The 20,230-nt window shown below is 37.6% G+C and overlaps 1 protein-coding gene across 5 annotated transcripts in view; it reads left to right on the top strand.

Annotated features, from left to right (window-relative positions):
• Nucleotides 1–20,230, top strand: part of SPECC1L (sperm antigen with calponin homology and coiled-coil domains 1 like) — a 113,328-nt gene that overhangs the window by 74,768 nt on the left and 18,330 nt on the right. For 4 of the 5 annotated variants that reach the window (XM_038373029.2, XM_038373028.2, XM_038373032.2 and 1 more), the window contains one exon: nucleotides 641–743. In XM_038373029.2, the coding sequence (XP_038228957.1) occupies nucleotides 641–743 (103 nt within the window). Of the gene's footprint in view, nucleotides 1–640; nucleotides 744–17,594; nucleotides 17,618–17,722; nucleotides 18,323–20,230 lie in introns of those variants that run through there. The other variant, XM_043498167.1, reaches the window with a different exon arrangement.

The following is a 20,230-nucleotide window of genomic DNA, read 5'->3' on the forward strand; positions in this document are numbered from 1 at the left end:
CCATTACAACTAAAGTAAATAATAAACATTGCCTGCATATCAAGTAGACCAGAGAGACTATTTCTTTGAGCATGTCCCTCCTCCTTCAGATCTTGAGACAAACAGTTTGTTAGCAGTAATTGAGTGCTATTAATATTCAAATTTCTTGCTCTTTCAAGGTTACATTCCTAATCAGCCATGAGATGCAAAAGAGATACCATCAGTTTATTGTTGTAAAACACAAATTAAAGTTGTTTAAATTAGCTTATAGTTCAGGTGGGTGGTGGTATAGTCTAGCACATTAGCTTAATATTATGAACTTTTAGAAAAAATCTTGTTTGTATATAAAGGAGGCTTTAATTTAAAATAAATTAATCCTAAAGGAGGTGGTAACTGACTAACACCAGTGGTGAAAACGCCAAAAGGTCTTAATACAGTCACAATCAGTGTTTTTGTCTGATCAGTATGCACAGTGATTGCCGGTGGAACAATTGATTTGATCCCACTTAACAGGGAAAATTTTGCAGGCTTAACTGGGTATATTCCTCCTTCAGACAGCATTTTGAGCCTTATTCTCACTGGGATGGGTACTCACTTTTCTATCAGTTATCGCAAAAAGTGGTGTGATATCAAAGCTTTACTGTTTTTCCTTTACTCTCAGGGAAGAAAGGAAAGACCCTTTATCTGCTCTTGCAAGAGAATATGGAGGTTCCAAAAGAAATGCCTTGCTGAAGTGGTGTCAGAAGAAAACGGAAGGATATCAGGTAACTGCAAAGCTGTTTAATACTGCACACTCTTACTAAAACACATGAAAATCTGCCAAAGGCACAAACCAGATTGCTCCACAGTTCACTGCATAGATCACAATGAAACTGGCATGTGCTGTACTTTCTTACAGGAACACGTGCTACAAGTCCTAACCTAACTAGCATGAATAGTTAATTAGTCACTTTTCAGCACAGTGCAAATGTGGGGGTTTTGGGATCTTGTTTTTTTAAGAGAGCCATCTGACCTTCCATTGAGGCACTTTTAAAACAACTATCATACATATTACACATTGGAAACTCAGATAAAGGACTAATAATTTAAGGCTGATAAGGACTTGAATATCCAGCTATTCAGAGTTTGCTCTAGATTTCCATCTGACAAATACAGCTAATGTAACACTTTTGAGTTTAAAAGTAAATTATTAGTAAGTAAATGGGGAGGTTCTAAGGACTTGTCTACACTTAAAATGCACTCTGCTGAAGCGCTTCATTGCTGATGGGAGAGGTTCTCCATTGCTATAGGTGATCCACCTCCCTGGGAGGCAATAGTTAGGTCGACAGAAGAATTCTTCTGTCGACCTAGTGCTGTTTACATGGAGACTTGGATCAGCTTAATAATGCCACGCAGGGTTGTGGACTTTTCACACCCCTGACTGTTGTAGCTAAACCAACCTAATTTTCTAGTGTAGGATGAGCCTAGGTGAATCTTTCAGGATCTTTCATTTAATATCACTGTTCACAGTGACAGATGTTGCTTCTTTTTTGGAGATTGCATTATTTCACATACACACTGTATTTGGCTTTCTGCTGCATTTTCAGCTTTCTTTTCAATTAGTCCTAATGTTGTCAGAACCTGAAAGAACTAACAAGATAGTTCCCCACATTTCTCCTGTGATTATGTAATTTTTCAAAACAATAGAGGCTTCAGCAAACTGAACCAGGATGTTAGTCTAGCCATGATGTATTTGTTTGGTTAATTGTATTGAAAATGTTTTGAATTCCTAGCACAGACCTCAGTTTAAAAGCTTCACTCTTTCAGTGACTTGAAATTCACAACACAGGAGGAAGCTAAAAGCCACGTAACAGGATGGTTGACCATCCATAGGAAAAGTCGTCTTTCAGTACAATAGAGAGTCTTGTGCTTTAAACCCAAGGTGCCCCTCTCCCACTTCCTGTGGCATGTCTGTGATACCAAATTGTGCTATTTGAGTGTAAGTTTCTTTATGGAAATGGTCCTTCCTCCTCACTTTTTTTAAAAGGCAGGATGTTAGATCTTTTTCTTTAAAGCCTGTAAGTCTAAATGGAAAAATATCTGAAGCTTGTTATCTCTAAATGAAAGATGCATCTGACAGCTTCCTTAATTTATCAGGACAAAGTTTTATAAAGTATTTAAGACCTTTCCTTCTCTGGCTGTGCACACAGACAAGGCCATCCTCTTGTGCACGTTGACTAGTTGCTTAGCCAATCTACATGGACCCTTGTAACTGGTAACAGGAGGAGGGAGGGATGACACCTCATGTACTTGCTCTGACAGCTATTACGTGACTCTCTGCATGTGCTGCTGCTGCAGGACTATATCATCTCATGTCTCTGAGCTATATAAACCTGTTTCTGAAGGAGCCAGACTAGTACTATTGGAATATATTAAGTTAGCTATCGCAGAAGAATGTATTTTGTTTAGACATCCACATTTATCATTTCTCTTTAAATTGTTGTACTGTATTAAATTTGTTTTTCAAGATCCCCCTGAAATTCAATTCTGGTGTACATGTGGGGTGTTGCTGCTATGCTTTTTGTAATGCTATAAATGTATCCTGAAATGTGCTCACTATGAGTAGAGATTATCCAGACATCTCAGCCCCATTATCGATACCTTATAAGTATTAGGGTGTCTCTGGGAAACAAAACCTTAAAGTTACACCACCACCCCTTATGGAGTGAAGTCATTACATAGTAACTTAAAGATAAATAATGGATGGAGAGAATAAAAATAGTCTTTAAAAAACCTCCCAACAAATAACACTTAATATTCAAAGAATGTAATATTAGCCCCACTTCTGAGCAAAAATTCCTTTCCCCCTATTGGACCTGTTTGGTTTTTGTCCTTAAAGAAAACCCCAGCCTAATTTCATATCTTCTAAAAAGGGGGTATTTTCAGTATTTACAAGACTTTTTTTTTTTGTAAAGTTGTCATTTAGTGGGAGACTTGTAATAACAAGCCTGACCAAAAAAATAAGTTGGGGGGGGGGGATGTGAAAGTTGGGGGGCAATAAAGCACAGAAATCAGTACAGCCATATGTCTGCCAAAAAAAGTAAAAAATTGCATTTAGAAGCTCTGGATGTCCTGAAGAAATTTAAAATGAATAGCACATATAAAGAGTGGATAGAATCATAGAACATCAGGGTTGGAAGGGACCTCAGGAGGTATCTGGTCCAACCCCCTGCTCAAAGCAGGACCAATCCCCAACTAGATCATCCCAACCAGGGCTTTGTCAAGTAAAGCCAAGACAGCAAATGAGGCATTGACTTAGGGTGCATGCTTCCACAGGATCATGAGTTGGAAGCACATATTTGTAATTGCTGCTTATTGGGCAGGTGATTTCATACCTCTGTTGTCTCACCTTCTGTCTTCTTGATTTGGATATTCTTGTTGTGACTGCCATTGGTCCTTAAAACTCTGCACATCAGAAACAAGATTTTTCAAGCTGCAGTGTATCTAATTGATCTGATTCAAAATCCCACAAATTTTAGAGATGTTAACCCACCCAATGTCATTTTTTCAATTTATTTTCCTGATTCTCCCCACTATAATATAAAAAAAAAAAAAAGTATATTCTACATCAGGAATTTCCACATTTGTCTAAAAGAAAAGGAGTACTTGTGGCACCTTATAGACTAACAAATTTATTTGAGCATAAGCTTTCGTGAGCTACAGCTCACTTCATCGGAGCTGTAGCTCACGAAAGCTTATGCTCAAATAAATTTTAGTCTCTAAGGTGCCAAAAGTACTCCTTTTTCTTTTTGCGAATACAGACTAACACGGCTGCTACTCTGAAACCTCACATTTGTCTAGAGACTGTGGTAATTTTCTCAAGGATACAGATCCCAAAGATTTATAACCCCTAGGTTGAAGAGGGGGAACTCTTAATTAGGTGTTCAGAAATCTTTAAAAAACAAACAACAACAAAAACACCTGGTTACTCAATAACAGACTTAAAAGTGGCAATTCAACAGAAAAACTTCAGAAACAGACTCCAACATGAAACCGCAGAACTGGAATTAATTTGCAAACTGGACACCATCAAATTAGGCCTGAATAAAGACTGGGAGTGGATGGGTCATTACAAAACTTAATTTCCCCATGCTAATTTCCCCCTACTGTTACTCACACCTTTTTGTCAGCTGTTTGAAATGGACCACCCTCATTACCTCCACAAAAGTGATTTTTCCTCCCTTGGTATTCTACTGTTAATTGAATTGTCTCGTTAGACTGACCCCCCCCCCCCCCCAGTCGGTAAGGCAAGTCCCATCTTTTATGTACTAAGTTTATTTACCTGCTACTGTATTTTCCACTCCATGCATCTGATGAAGTGGGTTCTAGCCCACGAAACCTTATGCCCAGATAAACTTGTTAGTCTCTAAAGTGCCACAAGGACTCGTTGTTTTTGCTGATACAGAGTAACATGGCTGCACTCTTAAAAATCACTGTTTAGCATAATTAAAGTTGAAACAATTTTCAGTAACACACATACTCTAGGTTAAAAGAATAAAAATTTCAAATATCCAGTTTAGCTTCTAAATTGTTCTGAAGGTTTTAAATCATGATTTATAATTAAACAAAAACTCTTCTAGATCTCTTATCATGCTGCATAATTATTATTGCTTTCATCCTAACTGTATTATCTCAATTTATAAGATTTCTTATTGCCGTGTCAAAGATCATGGTAGCACAGTATAATTAGACCAGATCATACTTTATCTGAAAACTGCTGCTGTGTTTCTGATTATGATGGAAAAATTAGAATGTTAGGCATAGTCTTTTCTGATTTAATTTCCATTTGTGTGTGTTGAATTAGTTATTGTGATAATGTAAAAGAGGAACTTTTAGTTCTTTTGTGTTCAATTAAAACCATTAGCATAAGAGTAAAAATGATTAATCAGACCCTATAAATCTGCATTTTCTTATTATGTCTGTTACCACTGCTAACTTTAGGAGAGGTTTGTTTAGTCCAGCATGATAATGGTCAACAAAAATCTGCTTCTCCAATCTCATTCTCACACCTTTTATACTTTTTTCCCCTTGAAACAACTATAGTTTCTTCTATTAAATAAATATTGGCCAGAGCCTTCCAGGTTGTGAAGTTGATTGCCTGTAACTAGAGCAGGCATTGAAAAGGGGGTGTGAAAGTTAAAATAACTTCAGCTGCTTGTGTTTGGTAGAGAGCATAGATCCAGGCATAATTTTGGGGTGTTTTTTTTTTTGTTTTGGAAGTATTTTCTCTGTGGAGCCCCTGGGATGATTTGTCCCAGTCGAAGTGGAGAATGCTTGAGTTTCTGTGTATCTATAAACTGATGAACTAGACAAACTTAACCAGACAAAAATAGCCAGATCCAGTCTGTATTTTGTTTTTATTTAAAGTGCCCATAGAAAGGGCTCTAAGTAGCTTGCCAATTACAAAAACAAAATCCAGTGCAATCAGCTGGTCCTTTGTACCAAGCAGCAGCACTTGATCAAATACTAAAACCCTCGGAGATCAATCTTCACATCCACTCACCTCCCTCTCTTCAAAGGCCAGATGAAAGAAATAAGCCCTGCAGTATGCCCTGAAAGTGTTAATAGAAAACAGGCTGGGCTGTTTCATACCAGGGCAGGAGGATGTTCTAGAGTCCTGTGACTCTTATGGCAAATGTTTTACATTACTAATATAGTTCCATTCTGTGAGTACAAAGAGTGGAGGAAAATACTTTTTTGCCATTATGAAATTATTTTTAAACTTTTAAAAAATGTTTTTACTATCCTAGTAGAAGGTGGTAGAAACTTGCAGTTTGTTGGGATATAGTCCCTCATTTGCTGAGGTGCTTTTCTGATTGCATCCAAATCATAATGAATTTTCACCATAGAACAGAATGGTTTTAAAAACTTGTACATGCAGACACACTGTTTTGTGCTAGGAAGAGCATCATGCTCCTGTCTAGCAAGTAATTCCACATAGTGGATTTTTAGTTTGTCTTAAATAAAAACACTGTAGAAAGTGATGCATAGAAACTATTAAAAGAACCTTTAGGGTTCAAAAGGAAACACTCAAGTCAGGAAATGCCAATGTAAGATTGTCCTTCCTGTTTTAACTCTGCCTCTTTGTCAGTACATTGTTAGTTTTTGGTAGGATCACATACTATTTTATCCACAGTACCCCTGTTTCATTCATTGTGCAGCTTGAGCAGTGTGCAGTAATGATGGAAGGAGTGACACATTGAACAGAATAAAAACAATAACTGAACAGCTCTTATTTACTCAATATATTTTGGGGGGGCAATAGAATTTGAATCCATTTCTTACTATCAGTTTGTTTTTAGAGATGAAAGAATTTGCCACTTTTTGTATTATGTTTCTGGAGATAACCACTAGATCCCTGCAAGTGTGCTGCTGGAGGGAGTCCTCTTTAAGATGAGATGCAAGAACAGATGAGTTGGCCATTTGCTGTCATTCTGGAATCTATATCACTTTAGCAAGTACCATTTACATATGAAAATTCCAGCTCTGATAAATGCATTTTGTTTATCCATAGTTCCCCCATTGGTTTCAATTAGAAGAGATTTTTTTCCATTTGCAAGGTTTTTAGTGGTTCCCAGTTTACCCCAGAGTAGGCAGAAGTGATCAACAGAAGTGATTCCAGTGTATGGTTCAGGATGTTTCTTCTCATATGATCAGTCAAATATTTAATTGTTACACTTAAATCTTCATAAGTAAGTCTCAGAGTTAAGTCCTGTGGAGGAATGGGGGCATTTTACAGCTCTGACCTGTTGTCTCAGGCTGCCTAAAGATTTTGGAAGACCACGTTCCATCTTACAATTTATTCACATTTAAAGTTTTCTTCAATTTTAAGGGCTAGAAATTTAATCTTTTTAATGAAAGCCTAGATTCTGGAGCACAGTTCTGGAGTGGATCTCTGACCTCAGAATACATGGAGCCTTGATAGCACACTGGTTAGCCAGTTACATCTCTAAATACTGTAAATGTGATCTTACTGTCTAATTTGGGCAAAGAAGATAACAAAGGATAGCAGCTGAAGTATGCAAGTCCAGAGGTATCTGTAAGGAGGTCAACAATTACAGTATGTGCAATGAGCATAAGTTAATGTTAAATGAAGGCTTTAACTTCTACTTTCCTTGACTGTTGTGTTTTTAAAAGCATAAATTTTTATTAACATAATTTAATGTGGAAACTAAATACAAACTCTGTAATCCAGAAAGAGATTATAAACAACTTTAAACACAAAAAAACTACATGGTCAGCACTCCACAGTATCTTGGGCCTTGTGTTCGTATGTCCCTGTCACTACTAACTTCTAAGGTACAGAAAATAATTAAGAATGTATGGATTCTTCAGTATTACTCTCACCAAAGCAGCTCAGATGCAGACAGAAGATGGCAGTCATTAACGTTCCTTTATTTCCATTTTAGAAAAATAGCAATAGAAAAAGGCATACAAGTTTTTCCTCTAACTTCTGTGACCTACATGTAAGAAGAAAGAAGAAAACATTGTGCTTTCTCATCAAGATACTGTCTGTCTAGGTCAGATGTTAGGACTCACAAGTAGAATTAACAACAAAGCTACTTGGATGTTACAATGGAGTGAGCAAACTGTTTCCTGTTTGAAAGGAATTCCTTTTCATGCTTAACATAGCAACTTGTTAAAAAGCTTTCCCAGAATCTTCTTTCACAAGCTATCCTGTGAATTTAGTGATCTCAAAAATTTTGACAACAAATTTCATATCTATTCTCAGGAAGCTAATGTCTTTAAAACTCGCTTTTCAGCTGGTCATTTGACATTTTAAAGAACATGCTGATTAGCATTTATTGCTGGTTCTTTTCTGCTATAGTTGAGAGTGGAGCTGTGCTCTTGTATCTGATTTCATGCATACCATACCAACTATTCCATCTCATAACTCCTGTTAACTTTGACACAATATAGTGCTTTCAGTAATGTGACATGCAGCTCAGCAATAAAATAAACAAATGGATATTCTGATTGTATATCTAGTTCTTACTACTACACATAGCAAGTACCCCATCTAGACAAGCAAACAAATTTTAATTTTTGGGCTCATGAGTATCAGTATTTATTAATATTGCCATAGATTACTGTAAGTGTGCACACAAGTGATTTAAATGCATATTCTCTTCCAAGAACTTTAGGTAAATAACAAACATAAACCCAGGAAAGCACAGTTAGTTCTATATTCAAACAGAGCACACAGTACAGTACACCTACTGTCTTCCCTTCTTTGCTGTAGTTTCAAAAGTTGTATTCCGTAATTATAAAATGTATTATCTTTCTTTGTGTGTGTTTGGCCACAAGTGTGCTGCTTTGCCACACTAATCTTTGATCTTTTTTGTGTTAATGCTCTAAATCCATGACACATGAAATTGGTTTATAGTAATGACAATGAGGAGTCCCTGTGGCACCTTAGAGACTAACACATTTGTTTGGGCATAAGCTTTCGTGGGCTAAAACCCACTTCATCAGATGCATGGAGTGAAAAATACCGTAGGCAGGTATATATATTACAGCACATGAAAAGATGGGAGTTGTCTTACTAAGTGGGGGGTCAGTGCTAACGGGGTCAATTTAATCAAGGTGGAAGTGGCCTATTCCCAACAGTTGACCAGGAGTGAATTTCAACAGAGGGAAAATTATTTTTTGTAGTGACCCAGCCATTATACTAATGGTAGTTCTGTGTACTGACAATTGGATAATTGCCTGGAAAATGATGTTGGGAACCATGAGTACCTTATAGGTTTGGGCCTTTAATAGGGTTTTGGGAACGATTGCCTCAGTGTGCTATTTTTTTAATCAGGACACTGTAAAATTCTTCTCTGTGTATTGTGTGGACTGTAAGAAAAGGCTGCAGAGCAACTCTATCACTGTGCTGTTCAGATTAAGGTGTTCTAGGTTTTCTAGTCAGTGATAAAGAGAAGATAGTATAAGATTCTGACTAAGGGCACTACTTCAGGGGCAGAGTTGAAATAGTTTTGTTGTCTGATATGAGAAATGCCATATTAACTCCATAGTTCTTGGGTTTCTAAGAGTATTCACTTGGTAATATTCACTGAAGTTGCTAATGTGTGCCTGCAACTGTAGCTACACCTTAATGTAGCTTAATGATGTTTTTGGAGGGATCATTTTTTTAGTTTTTTAAATAGTCGTAAGATCAGGCCCTGTTCCTGCAAATTTGGAGATATCTGCCCCAGTACATTTTGTGGTATAGAGTTAGGAGATGCCCAAGGGGGATCTACTGTTAACTGTAGTTCCAACCTACTATCTTACTGAGGAAAGAATGATAAATAATGCTTTAAATAACTTTAATAAAAGCAGAATCTTTAAATGGTGTCAAATATTCTGTCATTCAAAATACAATCACTTTCTCTTCTATCACACATTCTTCCTTGTAGCAGGGGTGAATCTTTCATTTCCTTATTGTTTTCATCCCCCACTTCATGCCAAAAAAAAAATGGTTTGGATGCCATCCAGAGGATATGGGATTTGGTAGTCAATTTTGTTTAAATATTGCTTAGTACTTCCATAGATTAGTTTAACCTGAAGTTGCCTGGGCCTAGTGTAGATAGGTAGGGTAGTCTAAGCACAGAGATAGATAACTTCTGAAGATGCTGCTTCGCTTTATTTAATTATGTTAATGGTCACTAGACACCCTGTAGAGGTTCTTCTGGCAGCTCACTTGCTTTGTGGAAACAAGTAAAGTTTTGAAAATCTTTGAGGAAAGTGAAATTAGTTCTTGAGCCAGAGGTAATGTTATATCACAGACTCTTGTGGCAGTTTCTTGGCTTCAAAAATGGATCCCCAAAAAAGCTACAGGTTTCAGAGTAGCAGCTGTGTTAGTCTGTATTCGCAAAAAGAAAAGGAGTACTTGTGGCACCTTAGAGACTAACAAATTTATTTGAGCATAAATTTTCGTGAGCTACAGCTCACTTCATCTGATGCATTTGGTGGAAAATACAGAGGGGAGATTTATATACACACACAGAGAACATGAAACAATGGTTTTATCATACACACTGTAAGGAGAGTGATCACTTAAGATGAGCCATCGCCAGCAGCAGGGGGGGGAGGGAGGAAAACCTTTCATGGTGACAAGCAAGGTAGGCTATTTCCAGCAGTTAACAAGAACATCTGAGGAACAGTGGGGGGTGGGGTGGGGGGGAGAAATAACATGGGGAAATAGTTTTACTTTGTGTAATGACTCATCCATTCCCAGTCTCTATTCAAGCCTAAATTAATTGTATCCAGTTTGCAAATTAATTCCAATTCAGCAGCAATTCACCATGATTTCAGCAATTTCCATCCCACCATCAACCTCAGCCTGGACCAGTCCACACAAGAGATCCACTTCCTGGACACTACGGTGCTAATAAGCGATGGTCACATAAACACCACCCTATATCGGAAACCTACTGACCGCTATTCTTACCTACATGCCTCTAGCTTTCATCCAGATCATACCACACGATCCATTGTCTACAGCCAAGCTCTACAATATAACCTGCATCATAACATTATTGAGCTCAGGTGGAACTGCTGGCTAATGTAGAACAAGGGGTTTCTTAGCCTGTGCAGAGTTAGGTGTTTGCCACTGGCAAAGCTGTAATGTTTAAAATTAATCTTTGATTTCCAGTGATTTCCAGTGTCCTATCACCAGATGCCACAATGTGGGCAACGGGGAGTGGAGCCTTTGCCTTCTACTCATTTCCTTCCCTCTCCTAAGTTAGGAGCCAAGTTCAGTTGGGTGTGGGAGTCTGGGTGATGTCTTGTCTCCTCTCTCCTATTGACACAGAGCTAGGTTCAGAGGACTAGCTGATGTGTAAGCATGTCTTCCTCTCCCCGCTCCCACGATCAAAGTATGGTATCTATAGTCAAGTGAGACCACGTTTCCTACTTGGTTTGTAACTTGCAGCTGTGAATTGTGTTGGATCCCCATGGTTTTTAGCTGTGGAGCTAGCCAAAAAGAGGCTATCACTGGATAACCTACTTAACATCAGTCTTTCATAAATAATGGTATTCTGCTCCTTCTTAGAAGTTACACAAGATACTATATTACTTTTAAGCATACATAGAGCCAGAGGAGAAATGTGAGCGAGACCGGTAGCTGATCGCCTTTGCTGCAAATTTTAGAATTAGCACTTTGTTAATGTGGTATTTTGTACATGTGAGATAATGAAGTTTAAAAATAGTTCAGTTGCTCATTTAACCACTAAAATGCATTTATCCTCAGGTGACCACACCTTTTCATTCTTGTTGGAACAGCTTCCGGTCTCTTCTGTGTAAGTGTGCTGCAGGGCAATGTTTCGCTTCAGTCAGACTGGTGCTGCTGCTTTGCCTTGTACAGTTAAACAGGAATTTTGGTTCACAATGGAAATGCTGGAAAATTAATTACTTATGAGAACCACAAACCCATTGGTTAGAAGCTTTTTAAATGCGCTGTGCTGTAAAATCTGTGACCTGTTTGAAATGAGGACTCATATTTTCTCTTATGGCCCTGCCCGCAGTAAAGATTTTACAAAACCAGAACTGAAGTATGTTATTTCATCCCCATTTTATATCTGCCTTCCAAAGAAAGCCTGTTATGACATCAGGGTTTTTTTTTTTTAAGACTAATCCCTTTTAGTAAAATTGATTTTTTTCATGAACAATCTATCTCAAATACTAGAGGTGATTTCACATAACTAATAAATATTACTTAAACTACAATACAGTAGCTAATTCCTAAAATGCCAATAATACTCCTACAGATACTCTCCCATCTTTTTTATGTAAATGTACTCCAACCTCCCTGACCCACTTTCCCTCTAATGAAAATCCAGCTCTGAACAGGCTTATTTCTCTATTGACAGCTTCCTTGAAACCCATCTCTTTGTGGTTATTGCTTTAACTCTGTATGGTCTGAAACAGCATCCAGAAAAGTTCTGGGTTGGATTTCAGTAGGAAAGACTCCTCTTACTTTAGCCAGTGACGCAAATCTATGACAAAGAAGTAGTTTTGTTGGAGGTCTTAAATTGTCATCATTCTGTTATTGATTCCCTGAGGAATAGAGTTTAGTGCAAATTAAATAGAAGAAAGTGGAGCTTTAAAGTAGATTGAGTTCATCATAATGAAGATTCTCCAACAATGCTACTATTAGGTGAAGGTGTTTGAAAAAAATTCTGCTGTCTTTAAATATGCCAGTTTTGTATTCGTGCTTCCTGAAAATATAATTGGATATGTTTTGGGGCATAGATTTTCATTCAAATGGTAAGTTGTCCCTTTCCTGGATGTTCAGACAGCCCATCAGGCCATGCTGTACCTCCTGTTAATTAGATGTAATAAAAATCATCCATAACAATCATCCATAACATAAAAAGCAGCTGGTAAACAGAAGCAGGTCCCCTTAATTGTTTCCTTCCATTGTGACTTTTTTCCCCTTCCATTTGGCTTTTCTGGCTCTGTTAACGTTCTTGGAAGATGGATTTGTTTTCTGTGTGCTATTTAAGAGAAACTGGAACTGACAGGAATGGTTTAGAGAGCTGGGGATTGCTCTATTTTTTCTAAACATTGGTCTTAACTCCTACATAAAGCTTTTGGAAACAGTCACTTTCAGATTGACTTTACACTTTGAACTTTCATTGTAAAATAACGAAACATTCCTAAAAGATTCAAAGTTGTGTGTACTAAAGGGAAGCCCTCATCTAAAAGTTCACACATCTGTGTGAAAACTTTTACCTACTATTGATACAATTGACATTTAAGTTTATTGTAACTACAATATTAAAAGGAAAAATAGCTTTCTCCATTTTTTTCAGGGTTTTTTTGTGCTTCTGCTAGTGTTTTGCATGTACTCAGTTTCCCCCTGTGTTTTGCATAGCAAGAAGGGACAGAAAAAGGCACTTGAAAGGAGAGGAAAAATATAATTATAAAACCATAAAAATTTCCAGTGGGACTCACAGGTGTAGGATTTGAAACTAATTCTACCTTACATTTTGAAATTCATTGGATTTCAAATTGAGTGTTCATCCCATGGAGAGCCAGAGCTAGTAGAATATATTTCTCCTTCCCTTGATGAAAAAGCATTTCATAATTAATCCCTGGTTTGGATTCTGGCACATTCAGTGATCTGGTTTGTGTTAGCATAAGCAAAGTTGGCTTTGTTTATCGGAATGAATAAGAGAAAGGTACTGCATTTGACACCACATTCATAATTTTTGGTTAACAGTAGGGTCCCTCCTTTTGCCTCCAGCGTAGCCCTGTAATTCTGTGATGTTTAGCACTAGAGGCTATACAGTTATTGAACTAAAATAGTGTGTGTGCAATACACTGGCATTTGAGCAGTTTGTTTCTAGTACACTAGAAGCCAGTGGTTCCAATTGGAATGGAAAAAAATTGTCCTGAAATTAAACTACTTTTAGTATTGCATTTATAGAAAAGAATAAGCAAAGGGTAAGTAATGTGCACTGTTTGAGATTAATATGAAGGTAAATATTGTGTCATATTCTATTATGAATTCATTTTGTTATCAAAATAATTTGATATACTATATACATTCTAGAAGGGATTCATCTTTCAGAAAAAAATGAGAGCAGCATAGCTTAAACAGAACTGAGAGACTAGAAAACTTGTGGCATGTTCCCAACTCTTAACAGTTGCAGTCTGTGTTTTAGATGAATTATTTAACTTCTGCCTCAGTGTTTTTATCTGTAGAATGGGGATGCTGCTTGCCCTCACAAAGGTGCATAAGATTAATTAATATTGGCACTCAAGAAGATAAAAATACTGCATATGCTAAATATTTATCTTTATTAATATTTATATTTAAACCACATTTACATTTATTTTTTGGGAAACTATGGTATCAGAAGGCTTCTTTTGTTTTAAACTTTATTATAGTGATAGTTTAATCAGCCTGAATTTGAGACTGCATGCATTGCTCTGGGTATATTATAGTTACCAGAGAGCACAGAGAGGCAATGAAAATTAAGGCAAAAAAAATCTGTCCAAAGATCTTAATTGTGGTGTCATAAATGATATTGGCTTCTTGCCCAGTGTGCATAAAAATAATGCATTGTCTCTCTTCAAATTAACCTGGTGCTTTTGTAAATATATAAAGACCAGGTGTTGTGTGCATTTAGTTGCCCTTGAAACCGGTGAAAAATATTGATTTTTCTACTTAAGGTTTCATTTTTATTCAGTTGATTCATATTCAAAGGAAAATATACCATACAACTTGTAGAAAACACTGATAACAGCAATTTCAACTCAAGTAACAGAAATAGGATCTAGATCCTGTTTCTTTTGATAGTTATGACACTTCTCAAGAATATTTTTCTGATTTATTACAATGTGCTTATCTGATAACCTTAAAGCATATTAACAAAAACTAAAACAAATTTCATCCTCATCAAACTAACTCCCTACAATCCCTCTGCATTGCAGTCTCTCAAAACCCCGAGTAAATAGGGGAACTTTTGCTGGGTAATCTGAATGTAATCAGACTTGGTTTCTGATGGGCCATTTGGGGTAGTATATTCTGAGGGGCTTGCTTTCTTTTCTTCTTCTTTGCTCTTTTAGAACTTAGCTGTTTCTACTTACTTTTTGTGTCAGGATTGCTTCATTGGGATTCAGAATGGCAGGCAATCAATTAATAGTTTAAGACCCCTCAGAGAGTTGCATTTTGGAGTGTTCTGGAAAGAGAGAGAAGCTGCATTGCACCCGTAATTGATTTGCAGAACTGAGTTTTATCACTGTTCACGACAGTGAGACAACCAGGAGGGAAACGGGCATCTGCATTCTGCACTGGTTGAAGTTTCTCAGTGTTTTTTCAAAAGCAGCCTCATGTAAAGTTGCACTGATTTGAGGTCACAAAGGCACTAAACATAGATTGGAAGAAGGTGCTCGTGGCTACTTATGCAATCTTGCACTCCAGAAATTATCAGTGATTTAGAAGCAATCCCATGTTGTGGAACAAACACACCTAGTCATGGGGTCAGACATTACCCCTGCTGCTGTCTCCAAATTGTCCCCCTTCAGTATCATTTCAGTTTTGTAGTACTGATCATCCACCAACTTGAACTCATTTGAGCCCCAGTCTCTGACAAGCACTGGGAGAGTCAAGAGACCTTTCATGTGGATGTAACAAAAGGCTGTGGCATTTGCATACTTGGCATGGCAGCCAGAATTGTAGCGTCAGTCTCATCTAGTGGCCTTCCATATTGAACAGGAAGGATGAGAGCACAGAACCCTGCAAAACAGGAGAATCTTTGAGATAGATGAGTCCAGTACCACCCTTTGGGATCTCTGAGAGGAAAAATTGAACCACTCCAGCAATACCATCTGCCACAATCGGAGTTCAGTGATATGATTGTTAAGAGGTCTTTTTTTAAAAAAGTGTGGACAACTGGCCATCCATTTCTAGAAGACAATTTTCAGCAGATCAGATAGGCATGGTTTTTTTTCCATATTCATGCCTAAACTCAGATTGAGAAGGAGGTCAAAGAAGACAGGAGAATTTCAGAAAAGAGTTGCCTCTTCACAAACAATACATATCTTTCCCACAAAAAACAATCTGAGACAGGGATGTGTGTGTGCTTGGGAAGACTGGGGTGCTGAATTGGTGGGGAGGCTAGTTACATAGTCAATATTCATAACTTCAGATACAAAAATGATACATGCATACAACATGCAAAAAAATAAGATAATTGTATTCAGCAAATCAGTTCAGCAAAAAAAAACTTTTCCAGTGACACCACACACGACTTATCTTGCATAAAGTACATCATAATTACATCATAATCATATAATCATATCACTATGAGGAATATGAGGTGCAGTGTCACAATGGTATTAAGATTTTTTTCAAAATCTTATATAGTGAGTACATTCATCATGTAAAATGAACCTTTTCATTGGTTTGTTTTCATAAGTCACTGTATCTGGTTATTGGGGAACCAGTTCAATTTGTTTTACTTGAAAAGAAGAAGCTTTAACAAAGAAAACAATTGTTTTTTCTTTTTGGCTGACACCTTGCTCTGAGTAACATTAGGAAACTTCTCTCAGCTGTGCAACCAAAGGCCTGGTCTACGCTGCGGGGGATCAATCTTAAGTTACGCAACTTCAGCTATGTGAATAACATAGCTGAAGTCGACGTACTTAGATCTGCTTACCACAGTGTTTTCACTGTGGTAAGTCGACGGCTGACGCTCCCCTGTCAACTCTACCTGCGCCTCTTGCACTGGTGGAGTACCGGAGTCAATGGGAGAGTGCTCAGCAGTCGATTTTATCGTGTCTAGACTAGACACAATAAATCAACCCCCGCTGGATCGATTGCTGCAGGTAATGTAGACATGCCCAAAAGTGTAGATGTGTTTTGTTGTACGCCTTTTGGTGCCAATAGGAACATGGGTATTGCGATACTAAATCAGACCTGAGGTTCATCTAGTCCAATATCCTATCTCTGGTGGTAGCCAGCATCCAGCATATCAGAGAAAGGTATAGGAACCGGATAGCAGGCAGATGTGAGATAATCTAACCCTCCAGCCCACCTCCTCCAGCGCCTACATATTAAGTCACATCCTAATCTCTAATAGTTAGAATGGTTTACGATCTGAAGCCATGAGGTTTAATATTCCTTCCAAAACTTTTGTTTCCATTAATTATAATTCTGGATGATATTGTTATCCAGGTAGTCCCTGTCAATTTGATGAATGCACTGCTGGCCAGGTCCTGGATCAGAAGTTAAGGATACCCCCAAAGAAGAGGCTCTATAGTTACGTTTCCTTTGAGCATATTATAGATCAGTTGTTTCTCCAGAAATCATTTTGAGGGTGCAGTTTCCCAAGGTCACTATTCCTACTTTCCATTTGTTTAAGTGTACTTGGTGTGCAATAGAAATAGAGGCGATAAGAAAGACTTCATTTAGAATACCTCTGTATTAGTGAGTTAGCCAGCAGAACTCTTCCTTCTGTAATAATTTAGCTTTATTTAGGGGATAAAACAAACATAAACCCCCACCATTTAAGTCATAACATTCAGGGGAGAGTCTTCATGTCCTAGGGAAAAAACAAGAGCAAAGTTAATATATTGACTACTTATCCGAGTAGTATTTTTGAAATAAGCCTATTGCAAAGGGATATGACTATATAACCATATGTAACCATTATAAGCAAAGCAGGAGTTCTCATATATTTGACTTTTTAAATCTCTTTACAGAGAATGAAAATGGTCTGTTGGATTTAACAATATATCTGAACACTTTCCTGAAAGCAGTCCAAAAAGGAATCACTATTCTTGTATATGAATGTTGACACTTTTTTGCTGCTTTTAATGCTTTACCGTCCTTTTACTCTGAGCCAATAGGATAACTTACTAGCTATAATGAGTGACTAGAATTTTCATGGTCTGATGTACACCCATATTATATTAATATTTAGTTAAGTCATAGAAGATAGAATTCATTGTCTTTTTGGATTGTCCATTCGCCTTCCAACACATGAAATAATACCTCAGATAGACTCATCTGTTAAACTGATATTACTCGTGTTCTTTTAATTAAAAAAAAAAGCCATTCACCTTTTCGTTTCTGTCAGAAACCCTGCTCAAGAGACGGTTTTCCCCAATAAAGGAATAAAAATCTTTCCTTATTAGCAATAAAGATTAAATCCCAACCTCCATGTCAACCAGATCCTTTAGGTCCCTCTTGGGCTCCATGATGTAATGCCAGCCTTTGGGGTCCCTGTTCTCTCAAGTGAAGTGGTAAGCATGTGAGTCATCAGTTTCTGCAAAACGTAAGTTTTCATTTAAAAATTGTGACCTTTACGGCTGCAAAGAAAAACTTTTTCAAATAAAAACCAAATCCAAACTGATGCCTAAATGGTTAGATATATCAACCAAACCCATTTGACTGGGTGTACGTACAAATAGCTGGATTTACTGTAATAACCACTTGAAGTGAACTTTAAAAGCAACTGGGAAAAGACTGCTTAACTGATAACTGGCAACCTAATAGCAAAATGCTAGATACCTCACATTCTCTATATTTGAGCACTTTACAAAATAAGATAAGACCAGAGTGCTTATTCAGAGTTGGTTTAGTGAATCACAGTAAATGCTGAAGACTGTAGAATAGCAGGCTAACTTGTCTTATTTTTTACTCTGTCATAAGCTCCACAATTATTTGGAAAAGTCAGAGCTCCAAATTCAATACTAGGCTCTTGCAGCCAACTATCACTTATATCAACTGACTATGAGCTTGTGCTTAGTAGGGATATTGGCTGAATGTTGCCAAACAATATTAAGTGGCTACTTTCTCTGTAATTGGTTGCTAAGAGACTCACTGGTTAGATAAAAAAGAAAAGGAGTACTTGTGGCACCTTAGAGACTAACAAATTTATTTGAGCATAAGCTTTCGTGAGCTACAGCTCACTTCATCGGAATGCATCCGATGAAGTGAGCTGTAGCTCACGAAAGCTTATGCTCAAATAAATTTGTTAGTCTCTAAGGTGCCACAAGTACTCCTTTTCTTTTTTGCAAATACAGACTAACACGGCTGCTACTCTGAAAACTGGTTAGATAGAAATTCAAGAATACTCCATTCAGTGGTCTGGTTAAGTGAGGCATCCACAATGGCATTAATGGGGAAAAATGACACCCTGCAGGAAAAGGTGGGGGAGGGGCAAGAAATAGAGGCATAGATTCTTACACAAAGCATCTGCATTTTTAAATTCTTTGATTGTACGTTACTTTTGTCTCCTCTTTGTATTGTACTTGTTTTTCTCAACAGTTGCCTCCTAGACTTCACAAAAGGTGTGATATGACCATTCTTTGGCTAAGTCCATGGTTAAAGAATTTTTAAAGCCATGTAACAGTTTGGCCTTAGGCACATATGCCGGACCTTTTTTTTTGTTATAACTTGGTTTGGTGACCACCCTCACCCTGAAAAAAATCATGGCCCTTCAGGAGAGGTTTGAAGGATATTTGTGTGTCTGGTCAGTCTTTTCTATTGTATTGTCTCTGTAGTTATGGGATGGGCACCTTTTAGGGACTTTTATCAATTTTAAATGAATTATGGTAGCCAAACGTGGTTGTTTTGGGAGGGTGGACAGGACTTCACTTTGCTCTCTGCTGACTGTTTTGGGGGGAAAATTAACATAAAGTAAACAGAACCACCAAGGGATATACAAGGGACTTTCACACAGAAGTTAGAAGACCTTGACTTTGCAGATGACATTAGCTAGCTATCCTATACTCACAGATACATGCAAGCCAAAATAAATGATCTCCAGGTCTGTGCACAATTAGTACAGTTGAAAATCAACAGTGAGAAAACTAAAATCGTGAGAATCAACACACAAGAAGCACCAATAACACTTTCTGGAGCTGAAATAGAAGAGGTCTGATATTTCACGTAACTTGGCAGCATTGTAAATGCAACAGATGGAACAGATGAAAACATTAAAGCCAGACTAGTGAAAGCCAGACACACATTTGTAACAATAAAGCTAATCTGGAGAAACAGAAATCTTGCCCTCCAAATTAAACTTTGAATATTTAATGCCATTGTAAACTTGGTCTTACTGGATGATGCTGAAACTTGGGAGACTTAAGACCTCGCTGTCTAAACTCCAATTTTTCGTAAACCACTGACTTAGACAAATCTTCAATATCGGATGGCCAGAAAAAATCACAAATGAAGAATTCTGGAAGAGGACAAAACGGAAACTGATAGAATAGGAATGAAAATGGAGATGACTAGAACATACATGGAGGAAAGACCCAAACAACATAACAAGGCAGGCATTAGACTGGAACCCCCAGAGCAAGAGGCACCAAGGTTAACATGGAAATGAACAATAGAAGCAGAATAGAAAACTATCAAAAGGATATTGGAAGAAGCCAAGACTGCAGCAGGATACTGGCAAAGATGGAAGGCAGCAGTGAGAGTCCTTATGTTCTGGCCTAAGAGAGAGAGAATTCATTTTAAAGCTAGGCTATTTACAAGAATTTTGATGAGGAGAGCCCCTCCCTGTAGCTTCATCTGTGTTCTATGCATAGATGTGATGGGGAAGGTGAGTCCCAGGGAGTGCATGTAACACAGGGAGTTGGGGGGCTTGTGGGGCAGCAGAGGGATGGTCTAATGGAGCAGCTTAGAATAAATAGATGGCAAGGAATTTGTTTTAGTTTGACTGTGAGCTGTTTTGAAGTTTGGTGCTGTCTGTTGTATAAA

This window comes from Dermochelys coriacea, chromosome 15 (assembly GCF_009764565.3).
Source record: "Dermochelys coriacea isolate rDerCor1 chromosome 15, rDerCor1.pri.v4, whole genome shotgun sequence".
In the NCBI taxonomy this organism is placed as follows: domain Eukaryota; kingdom Metazoa; phylum Chordata; order Testudines; family Dermochelyidae; genus Dermochelys; species Dermochelys coriacea.